This window comes from Erythrolamprus reginae, chromosome 3 (genome assembly GCF_031021105.1).
Source record: "Erythrolamprus reginae isolate rEryReg1 chromosome 3, rEryReg1.hap1, whole genome shotgun sequence".
In the NCBI taxonomy this organism is placed as follows: domain Eukaryota; kingdom Metazoa; phylum Chordata; class Lepidosauria; order Squamata; family Dipsadidae; genus Erythrolamprus; species Erythrolamprus reginae.
The window spans coordinates 256166320-256178778 of NC_091952.1; the positions used below are offsets into that span (position 1 = coordinate 256166320).

General features: G+C 42.3%; 1 protein-coding gene across 2 annotated transcripts in view; it reads right to left on the reverse strand.

Annotated features, from left to right (window-relative positions):
• The window catches only part of TOP1MT (DNA topoisomerase I mitochondrial), a 33842-nt gene that overhangs the window by 16623 nt on the left and 4760 nt on the right, over window positions 1–12459 (reverse strand). Inside the window, exons 4-6 of one of the 2 annotated variants that reach the window (XM_070749300.1) lie at window positions 4067–4189; window positions 2785–2972; window positions 1766–1910 (exon numbers count right to left, since the gene is read on the reverse strand). In XM_070749300.1, coding sequence (XP_070605401.1) covers window positions 1766–1910; window positions 2785–2972; window positions 4067–4189 — 456 coding nt within the window. The remainder of the gene's footprint in view (window positions 1–1765; window positions 1911–2784; window positions 2973–4066; window positions 4190–12459) is intronic. The other variant, XM_070749301.1, reaches the window with a different exon arrangement.

A 12459-nucleotide genomic window follows, 5' to 3' on the forward strand; every position in this document is an offset into this window, starting at 1 on the left:
CTTGTATATTTAGTAATCATACCTGGACAGGATTTTGTCCATATGCTATGTGCTATTATTATTTATTATTATTATTTATTAGATTTGTATGCCGCCCCTCTCCGTAGACTCAGGGCGGCTCACAACAGTGATAAAAACAATACATGGTAACAAACCTAATAATTAAAATCTAAAATAACAGTTTTACATTAAAAAGTCTAAAAAGAAAAAAAAACCAATATATAAAATACATACAAACAGTCATATCATGCACAAAACTACATTGGCATGGGGGAGATGTCTCAGTTCCCCCAAGCCTGATGACAGAGGTGGGTTTTAAGGAGTTTACGAAAGGCAAGGAGGGTGGGGGTGGTCCTAATCTCTGGGGGGAGTTGGTTCCAGAGGGTCGGAGCCGCCACAGAGAAGGCTCTTCCCCTTAGTCCCACCAGACAACATTGTTTAGTCGACAGGACCCGGAGAAGACCAACTCTGTGGGACCTAACCGGTCTCGCAGATATCCTGGTCTGGTGCATATTAACTATTCACATTGTAACTAGGTTAAGTGAAAAGTTAATTCCAAGTTAAGCAATCATATACAGTTCTATACACACAACAGCTAACCAATAATATTCCCCTTAAGATCACACAGTTCCATATACATATATAATTCCACAATATTCCTCTCCTACTGAACATAGTTCTATACATAATAAACAGACTTACATACATAATAAACAGACCGCTATTTAGCACACAGCAATATATGGCACACAGCAATAGCAAGCATTAGCAAGACTAACCACAATTGTCACCAACTACAGCAATCCAGAGCAACACATCTGCCTCCCTTTTATGGCTAATTGGAGCCCTATCCCTTAAAGTAACATTATACTAATTCCTCCAAACATACATTGCTGGTTAGTTCAGATTCAATTCAATTCAATTCAATTTATTAGATTTGTATGCCGCCCCTCTCCGAAGACTCGGGGCGTCTCACAACAATAATAAAACAATATTATAGCGAAACAAATCTAATTTTAAAAGAAGCATATAAAACCCTATCATATTAAAAAGCAAACAGCACATACATACCAAACATAAATATAAAAATATAAAAAGCCTGGGGGGAAGGTTGTCTCAACTCCCCCATGCCTGGCAGTATAGATGGGTCTTGAGTAATTTACGGAAAACAAGAAGGGTGGGGACAGTTCTAATCTCCGGGGGGAGTTGATTCCAGAGGGCCGGGGCTGCCACAGAGAAGGCTCTTCCCCTGGGGTCCGCCAAACGACATTGTTTAGTCGACGGGACCCGGAGAAGGCCAACTCTGTGGGACCTTATCGGTCGCTGGGATTCGTGCGGTAGCAGGTGGTTCCGAAGGTACTCTGGTCCACTGCTATGTAGGGCTTTAAAGGTCATAACCAACACTTTGAATTGTGAGCGGAAACTGATCGGCAGCCAATGCAGGCCACGGAATGTTGTAGAAATGTGGGCGAATCTAGGAAGCCCCACGATGGCTCTCGTGGCCGCGTTCTGACAAACACAACCAGTGAAGTACGTAGTACTGACAATGTGTGTGTGAGAGAGGCAGAGAAGAGAGTGGGAAAGAGGGGGGAGAAAAAGAGGGAGAGATAGGAGAAAGAGGGCATAGAGGAGGTAAAGAGAAAGGAGAGGGAGAGAGGGAGAGAGGGAGGGGAGGGAGAGAAGAAGGATAGATAGAGGAGAGAGAAAGTCCACCTGACTGGCACTGAGTAACTCACTACAAAGGTAGGTTAGCGATGGGTCTCACCTTCAACTTGGAACTGGGGTTCAACATTATATATTTGATGGAGCCCTGAATGTTCTCTGTCCAGGATGCCAACCAGGTGACGGTGTTATCGCACCTGACCTCCCTCCACTTGTGACCGCGTGGAGGCCGGGGGGTCTTTGAATCTCTGGGAGGAAGGAAAAAGGGAAAAAAAGTTTAAGACGTCAAAAATGCCATCAAAAAAGCACTGCAAAGAATGTTCTTTCTGCGACAACTCAGGAAGCTCAAACTGCCCAAGGAGCTGCTGATCCAGTTCTACAGAGGAATCACTGAGTCTGTCATCTCCACCTCTAGAACTGGTTTGGTTCTGCCACCCAAAAAGACCAACACAGACTTCAGAGGAGATATACAAAGATATAACAATGCTTATATACACGATACTAGTAAGAGAGAAACATTAGGACAGGGGACGGAAGGCACACTGGTGCACTTACGCACGCCCCTTACTGACCTCTTAGGAATCAGGTGAGGGCAAAAGAGGAGAGTCTAAAGGTCAGGTTTTGGGGGTTAGGTGATGATACTACGGAGTCTGCTACGGAGCTCCGGGCTTGAACTACTCGGTTACTAAAGTCGTATTTCCTGCAATCGAGTTTAGAGTGGTTTACATTGAGTTTGTATTTGTTGTGTGCTCGTGTGTTGTTGTGGTTCAAGTTGAAGTAGTAGTTGACAGGAAGAATGTTGTAGCAGATTTAAGACTGAATTGGATTTGTATGCCGCCCCTCTCAGGGGACTCTGGGCGGCTTCCCTGAATCCTCCGGAGTGCAAAAAACAGCACAACGGCAAACCGGAAGTGCGTTTTCCTGAACTTCCTGTTTGCCCATTTGGGCAATTTTTACCTACCAGGCTGCAGAAAGGCCTGTGCGCCTGCGTGGCGGGCAGCGCAGAGGGGATGCGTATGCATGGGGGGGAAGGGGTGTGGGCCCCCACCCCTTTTGGCAGGCAAACCGAAAAAGGTTCACCACCCCTGTCACAGACCCATCATTACCCAATTCCAGACTCACTTGCTACAATTGATGACCACGTCTTCAGGCACGATCCTCTTCTTCAGCATTCCCATTTTGGGGTGATCCCCACGGCCCCGGAATAGACCCGGAGGTTCGGTTTTGAAGTTCCCGATCTTCTCCCGATGCCCATCGATTATGCAGTAACCGTATTCCTCTTGGATTCGTTCTGCCTCCCCTTTCAACCTCTATGAAAAAGATGGTCAACCAAAAAGAAATCCAATATTTAACCATTCACATTTTGACAATGGTGAGAGTGGCCTTTGCGCAACAGAAGAAAAACAAAGAAACCCCAAAAGAGAGAATGATAATTTAAAAAATTATAGACCATGCAGAGCTTGGTGCCTGGAGGCTGTTGGGGTCTGGATGGGTGTCAACAGGCTCAAACTCAACCCTGATAAGACGGAGTGGCTATGGGTTTTGCCTCCCAAGGACAATCCCATCTGTCCATCCATTACCCTGGGGGGGGGGGGGGGGGAATCACTAACGCCCTCAGAGAGGGTCCACAACCTGAGCGTCCTCCTCGATCCACAGCTTACATTAGAAAACCATCTTTCAGCTGTGGCGAGGGGGGGCATTTGCCCAGGTTCGCCTGGTGCATCAGTTGCAGCCCTATCTGGACCGGGAGTCACTGCTCACAGTCACTCATGCCCTCATCACCTCGAGGTTCGACTACTGTAATGCTCTCTACATGGGGCTACCTTTGAACAGTGTTCAGAAACTTCAGATCGTGCAGAATGCAACTGTGAGAGCAATCATGGGCTTTCCCAGATATGCCCATGTTACACCAACACTCCGCAGTCTGCACTGGTTGCCAATCGGTTTCCGGTCACAATTCAAAGTGTTGGTTATGACCTATAAAGCCCTACATAGCATCAAAGCATCATACCAGAATACCTCCAGGACCGTCTTCTGCCGCACAAATCCCAGCGACCAATTAGGTCCCAGAGTTCGCCTTCCCCGGGTCCCGTCGACAAAACAATGTAGTCTGGTGGGACCCAGGGGAAGAGCCTTCTCTGTGGCAGCCCCGACCCTCTGGAATCAACTCTTCCCGGAGATTAGGACTGCCCCCACCCTCCTTGCCTTCTGTCCCCTGTCCTAATGTTTCTCTCTTACTAATATCATTTATATAAATATTGTTATATCTATATACTGCCAATACATACTTGACAAATAAATAAATAAAATAAAATAAATAAATGGACTTCCTTCAAAAGGTCCCAAGTTTCAACAAGAGTGAAAAAAAGACCTTAAGTTGCACCAACATCAATTGTGTCTGCACCTGTTTCTCTTCCTTGGACAAAGCCTTCTGGGCTTCTTGCTTTTCCAGAAAATAGTCACAGATGTCGCTGAAATCGCACCTCTTCAGATCTCTGATTTTCTTCCTTTCCTGCGGAGTCATCACCTAGGGGGGATGAGTTATACTCAATAATCGTGGCAACAGGAGAACTGTGTACTTCAACTCCCAGGATCCCTTGGCCACTGCAGACAAGGGTTAAGTATAGACTTCAATTCCCAGAATTCCCTGCGCAACATAGCTACTTTAAGCAATGTCTATGGAGAGGGGCAGCATACAAATCCAATAAATAAACAAACAAATAAAAATAAAAATATATAAATAAATAAATATAAATAAATAAATAAATAAAACTAAATAAATATATGCAAATAAATAAATAAATATAAATATAAATAAATAAATAAATAAAATATATACAGTGATACCTCGTCTTACAAACGCCTCATCATACAAACTTTTCAAGATACAAACCCGGGGTTTAAGATTTTTTTGCCTCTTCTTACAAACTATTTTCATCTTACAAACCCACCACCGCTGCTGGGATGCCCTGCCTCTGGACTTCCATTGCCAGCAAAGCACCCGTTTTTGCGCTGCTGGCATTTCCCTGAGGTTCCCCTCCATGGGAAACCCCACCTCTGGACTTTTTGTGATGCTGCAGGGGAATCCCAGCAGCGCAAAAACGGGCACTTCACTGGCAACAGAAGTCCGGAGGTGGGGTTTCCCAGCAAGGGGAGCCTCAGTGATATCGCAGCATCGCAAAAACACAGAAGTCCGGAGGTGGGGTTTCCCATGGAGGGGACCCTCAGGGAAATCCCAGCAGTGCAAAAACGGGTGCTTTGGCTGGCAAAAGGGGTGAATTTTGGGCTTGCACGCATTAATCGCTTTTCCATTGATTCCTATGGGAAACATTGTTTTGTCTTACAAACTTTTCACCTTAAGAACCTCGTCCTGGAACCAATTAAGTTTGTAAGACAAGGTATCACTGTATATATAAATATATATATATATAAATATAAATATATATATATATATCTATCCTAGTCTCCCTTAATTTTCAAATTCAGCTTAAACATGTGACATATATATATATATATATATATGTTTTTCTTAAGTCGGATCACCCTGGTATATTTAAGGAACGTCACAGCTCCTTTTTGCCTCTAGGCCCAACCCAGGACCACTACAAGGCAGTTAATATATTTATAGCCGACAACTATATTCTGTATGTGTTAAAATGTTTTCAGCTGGAATTTTAAAATTAAGGGAGACTAGGATGGTCCCATTTCGGCCTTATTAGGCCTCATCAGCTAGCCACACCCCTTTCTTTTACTGGGATTCGATCTGGTGAACTCTGCATTGTAAAGCAGAGAACTAGCAGTTAGAGCTATTCGATCTGAATCCTTCCAGCTCTGTACCAGGGAGGGGCTATATGTTTTTCTTAAGTCGGATCACCCTGGTATATTTAAGGAACGTCACAGCTCCTTTTTGCCTCTAGGCCCAACCCAGGACCACTACAAGGCAGTTAATATATTTATAGCCGACAACTATATTCTGTATGTGTTAAAATGTTTTCAGCTGGAATTTTCAAAATTAAGGGAGACTAGGATGGTCCCATTTCGGCCTTATTAGGCCTCATCAGCTAGCCACACCCCTTTCTTTTACTGGGATTCGATCTGGTGAACTCTGCATTGTAAAGCAGAGAACTAGCAGTTAGAGCTATTCGATCTGAATCCTTCCAGCTCTGTACCAGGGAGGGGCTATATGTTTTTCTTAAGTCGGATCACCCTGGTATATTTAAGGAACGTCACAGCTCCTTTTTGCCTCTAGGCCCAACCCAGGACCACTACAAGGCAGTTAATATATTTATAGCCGACAACTATATTCTGTATGTGTTAAAATGTTTTCAGCTGGAATTTTAAAATTAAGGGAGACTAGGATGGTCCCATTTCGGCCTTATTAGGCCTCATCAGCTAGCCACACCCCTTTCTTTTACTGGGATTCGATCTGGTGAACTCTGCATTGTAAAGCAGAGAACTAGCAGTTAGAGCTATTCGATCTGAATCCTTCCAGCTCTGTACCAGGGAGGGGCTATATGTTTTTCTTAAGTCGGATCACCCTGGTATATTTAAGGAACGTCACAGCTCCTTTTTGCCTCTAGGCCCAACCCAGGACCACTACAAGGCAGTTAATATATTTATAGCCGACAACTATATTCTGTATGTGTTAAAATGTTTTCAGCTGGAATTTTAAAATTAAGGGAGACTAGGATGGTCCCATTTCGGCCTTATTAGGCCTCATCAGCTAGCCACACCCCTTTCTTTTACTGGGATTCGATCTGGTGAACTCTGCATTGTAAAGCAGAGAACTAGCAGTTAGAGCTATTCGATCTGAATCCTTCCAGCTCTGTACCAGGGAGGGGCTATATGTTTTTCTTAAGTCGGATCACCCTGGTATATTTAAGGAACGTCACAGCTCCTTTTTGCCTCTAGGCCCAACCCAGGACCACTACAAGGCAGTTAATATATTTATAGCCGACAACTATATTCTGTATGTGTTAAAATGTTTTCAGCTGGAATTTTAAAATTAAGGGAGACTAGGATGGTCCCATTTCGGCCTTATTAGGCCTCATCAGCTAGCCACACCCCTTTCTTTTACTGGGATTCGATCTGGTGAACTCTGCATTGTAAAGCAGAGAACTAGCAGTTAGAGCTATTCGATCTGAATCCTTCCAGCTCTGTACCAGGGAGGGGCTATATGTTTTTCTTAAGTCGGATCACCCTGGTATATTTAAGGAACGTCACAGCTCCTTTTTGCCTCTAGGCCCAACCCAGGACCACTACAAGGCAGTTAATATATTTATAGCCGACAACTATATTCTGTATGTGTTAAAATGTTTTCAGCTGGAATTTTAAAATTAAGGGAGACTAGGATGGTCCCATTTCGGCCTTATTAGGCCTCATCAGCTAGCCACACCCCTTTCTTTTACTGGGATTCGATCTGGTGAACTCTGCATTGTAAAGCAGAGAACTAGCAGTTAGAGCTATTCGATCTGAATCCTTCCAGCTCTGTACCAGGGAGGGGCTATATGTTTTTCTTAAGTCGGATCACCCTGGTATATTTAAGGAACGTCACAGCTCCTTTTTGCCTCTAGGCCCAACCCAGGACCACTACAAGGCAGTTAATATATTTATAGCCGACAACTATATTCTGTATGTGTTAAAATGTTTTCAGCTGGAATTTTAAAATTAAGGGAGACTAGGATGGTCCCATTTCGGCCTTATTAGGCCTCATCAGCTAGCCACACCCCTTTCTTTTACTGGGATTCGATCTGGTGAACTCTGCATTGTAAAGCAGAGAACTAGCAGTTAGAGCTATTCGATCTGAATCCTTCCAGCTCTGTACCAGGGAGGGGCTATATGTTTTTCTTAAGTCGGATCACCCTGGTATATTTAAGGAACGTCACAGCTCCTTTTTGCCTCTAGGCCCAACCCAGGACCACTACAAGGCAGTTAATATATTTATAGCCGACAACTATATTCTGTATGTGTTAAAATGTTTTCAGCTGGAATTTTAAAATTAAGGGAGACTAGGATGGTCCCATTTCGGCCTTATTAGGCCTCATCAGCTAGCCACACCCCTTTCTTTTACTGGGATTCGATCTGGTGAACTCTGCATTGTAAAGCAGAGAACTAGCAGTTAGAGCTATTCGATCTGAATCCTTCCAGCTCTGTACCAGGGAGGGGCTATATGTTTTTCTTAAGTCGGATCACCCTGGTATATTTAAGGAACGTCACAGCTCCTTTTTGCCTCTAGGCCCAACCCAGGACCACTACAAGGCAGTTAATATATTTATAGCCGACAACTATATTCTGTATGTGTTAAAATGTTTTCAGCTGGAATTTTAAAATTAAGGGAGACTAGGATGGTCCCATTTCGGCCTTATTAGGCCTCATCAGCTAGCCACACCCCTTTCTTTTACTGGGATTCGATCTGGTGAACTCTGCATTGTAAAGCAGAGAACTAGCAGTTAGAGCTATTCGATCTGAATCCTTCCAGCTCTGTACCAGGGAGGGGCTATATGTTTTTCTTAAGTCGGATCACCCTGGTATATTTAAGGAACGTCACAGCTCCTTTTTGCCTCTAGGCCCAACCCAGGACCACTACAAGGCAGTTAATATATTTATAGCCGACAACTATATTCTGTATGTGTTAAAATGTTTTCAGCTGGAATTTTAAAATTAAGGGAGACTAGGATGGTCCCATTTCGGCCTTATTAGGCCTCATCAGCTAGCCACACCCCTAATAAGGCCGAAATGGGACCATCCTAGTCTCCCTTAATTTTAAAATTCCAGCTGAAAACATTTTAACACATACAGAATATAGTTGTCGGCTATAAATATATTAACTGCCTTGTAGTGGTCCTGGGTTGGGCCTAGAGGCAAAAAGGAGCTGTGACGTTCCTTAAATATACCAGGGTGATCCGACTTAAGAAAAACATATAGCCCCTCCCTGGTACAGAGCTGGAAGGATTCAGATCGAATAGCTCTAACTGCTAGTTCTCTGCTTTACAATGCAGAGTTCACCAGATCGAATCCCAGTAAAAGAAAGGGGTGTGGCTAGCTGATGAGGCCTAATAAGGCCGAAATGGGACCATCCTAGTCTCCCTTAATTTTAAAATTCCAGCTGAAAACATTTTAACACATACAGAATATAGTTGTCGGCTATAAATATATTAACTGCCTTGTAGTGGTCCTGGGTTGGGCCTAGAGGCAAAAAGGAGCTGTGACGTTCCTTAAATATACCAGGGTGATCCGACTTAAGAAAAACATATAGCCCCTCCCTGGTACAGAGCTGGAAGGATTCAGATCGAATAGCTCTAACTGCTAGTTCTCTGCTTTACAATGCAGAGTTCACCAGATCGAATCCCAGTAAAAGAAAGGGGTGTGGCTAGCTGATGAGGCCTAATAAGGCCGAAATGGGACCATCCTAGTCTCCCTTAATTTTAAAATTCCAGCTGAAAACATTTTAACACATACAGAATATAGTTGTCGGCTATAAATATATTAACTGCCTTGTAGTGGTCCTGGGTTGGGCCTAGAGGCAAAAAGGAGCTGTGACGTTCCTTAAATATACCAGGGTGATCCGACTTAAGAAAAACATATAGCCCCTCCCTGGTACAGAGCTGGAAGGATTCAGATCGAATAGCTCTAACTGCTAGTTCTCTGCTTTACAATGCAGAGTTCACCAGATCGAATCCCAGTAAAAGAAAGGGGTGTGGCTAGCTGATGAGGCCTAATAAGGCCGAAATGGGACCATCCTAGTCTCCCTTAATTTTAAAATTCCAGCTGAAAACATTTTAACACATACAGAATATAGTTGTCGGCTATAAATATATTAACTGCCTTGTAGTGGTCCTGGGTTGGGCCTAGAGGCAAAAAGGAGCTGTGACGTTCCTTAAATATACCAGGGTGATCCGACTTAAGAAAAACATATAGCCCCTCCCTGGTACAGAGCTGGAAGGATTCAGATCGAATAGCTCTAACTGCTAGTTCTCTGCTTTACAATGCAGAGTTCACCAGATCGAATCCCAGTAAAAGAAAGGGGTGTGGCTAGCTGATGAGGCCTAATAAGGCCGAAATGGGACCATCCTAGTCTCCCTTAATTTTAAAATTCCAGCTGAAAACATTTTAACACATACAGAATATAGTTGTCGGCTATAAATATATTAACTGCCTTGTAGTGGTCCTGGGTTGGGCCTAGAGGCAAAAAGGAGCTGTGACGTTCCTTAAATATACCAGGGTGATCCGACTTAAGAAAAACATATAGCCCCTCCCTGGTACAGAGCTGGAAGGATTCAGATCGAATAGCTCTAACTGCTAGTTCTCTGCTTTACAATGCAGAGTTCACCAGATCGAATCCCAGTAAAAGAAAGGGGTGTGGCTAGCTGATGAGGCCTAATAAGGCCGAAATGGGACCATCCTAGTCTCCCTTAATTTTAAAATTCCAGCTGAAAACATTTTAACACATACAGAATATAGTTGTCGGCTATAAATATATTAACTGCCTTGTAGTGGTCCTGGGTTGGGCCTAGAGGCAAAAAGGAGCTGTGACGTTCCTTAAATATACCAGGGTGATCCGACTTAAGAAAAACATATAGCCCCTCCCTGGTACAGAGCTGGAAGGATTCAGATCGAATAGCTCTAACTGCTAGTTCTCTGCTTTACAATGCAGAGTTCACCAGATCGAATCCCAGTAAAAGAAAGGGGTGTGGCTAGCTGATGAGGCCTAATAAGGCCGAAATGGGACCATCCTAGTCTCCCTTAATTTTAAAATTCCAGCTGAAAACATTTTAACACATACAGAATATAGTTGTCGGCTATAAATATATTAACTGCCTTGTAGTGGTCCTGGGTTGGGCCTAGAGGCAAAAAGGAGCTGTGACGTTCCTTAAATATACCAGGGTGATCCGACTTAAGAAAAACATATAGCCCCTCCCTGGTACAGAGCTGGAAGGATTCAGATCGAATAGCTCTAACTGCTAGTTCTCTGCTTTACAATGCAGAGTTCACCAGATCGAATCCCAGTAAAAGAAAGGGGTGTGGCTAGCTGATGAGGCCTAATAAGGCCGAAATGGGACCATCCTAGTCTCCCTTAATTTTAAAATTCCAGCTGAAAACATTTTAACACATACAGAATATAGTTGTCGGCTATAAATATATTAACTGCCTTGTAGTGGTCCTGGGTTGGGCCTAGAGGCAAAAAGGAGCTGTGACGTTCCTTAAATATACCAGGGTGATCCGACTTAAGAAAAACATATAGCCCCTCCCTGGTACAGAGCTGGAAGGATTCAGATCGAATAGCTCTAACTGCTAGTTCTCTGCTTTACAATGCAGAGTTCACCAGATCGAATCCCAGTAAAAGAAAGGGGTGTGGCTAGCTGATGAGGCCTAATAAGGCCGAAATGGGACCATCCTAGTCTCCCTTAATTTTAAAATTCCAGCTGAAAACATTTTAACACATACAGAATATAGTTGTCGGCTATAAATATATTAACTGCCTTGTAGTGGTCCTGGGTTGGGCCTAGAGGCAAAAAGGAGCTGTGACGTTCCTTAAATATACCAGGGTGATCCGACTTAAGAAAAACATATAGCCCCTCCCTGGTACAGAGCTGGAAGGATTCAGATCGAATAGCTCTAACTGCTAGTTCTCTGCTTTACAATGCAGAGTTCACCAGATCGAATCCCAGTAAAAGAAAGGGGTGTGGCTAGCTGATGAGGCCTAATAAGGCCGAAATGGGACCATCCTAGTCTCCCTTAATTTTAAAATTCCAGCTGAAAACATTTTAACATATATATATATATATATATATATACATATATAAAATATATATGAATAAACATATAAATAAACATATAAATAAATATATAAATATATAAATAAATATAAATAAATAAATAAATAAGGACTTCCAACTCCCAGAATTCCCCAGACAGCATGCCTTACTTCTGGGACTTCAATTCCCAGAATTCCCTGTGCAACATAGCTACTTTAAGCAATGTGGACCTCAATTCCCAGAAAACCCTAGCCAGTATAACCACTCAAAAAAGCAGATATACTGTAAAAGTTAGCAACAGTAATTTCCTACACCAGGGCTATGCAAATTTCAAGACTTGTGGACTTCAATTCCCAGAATTCCCTGCGCAACATAGCTACTTTAAGCAATGTCTACAGAGAGGGGCGGCATACAAATCCAATAAATAAACGAACAAATAAAAATAAAAATAAATATATATAAATAAATAAATATAAATAAATAAATAAACTAAATAAATATATACAAATAAATAAATATAAATAAAAATAAAAAAATAAATAAAAATATGAATAAACATATAAATAAATATATAAATAAATAAATATAAATAAATATAAATAAATAATGATGAGGCCAAAATAAGGCCGAAATAGATCTATCCTAGTCTCCCTTAATTTTCAAATTCAGCTTAAACATGTGACATATATATATATATATATATATATATATATATATATATATATAATATAAATAAATAAAAATATGAATAAACATATAAATAAACATATAAATAAAAATAAATAAATAAATAAGGACTTCCAACTCCCAGAATTCCCCAGAGAGCATGCCTTACTTCTGGGACTTCAATTCCCAGAATTCCCTGTGCAACATAGCTACTTTAAGCAATGTGGACTTCAATTCCCAGAAAACCCTAGCCAGTATAACCACTCGAAAAAGCAGATATAAAAGACAGAGTTAGCAACAGTAATTTCCTACACCAGGGCTATGCAAATTTCAAGACTTGTGGACTTTAATTCCCAGAATTCCCCAGCCAGCTGGG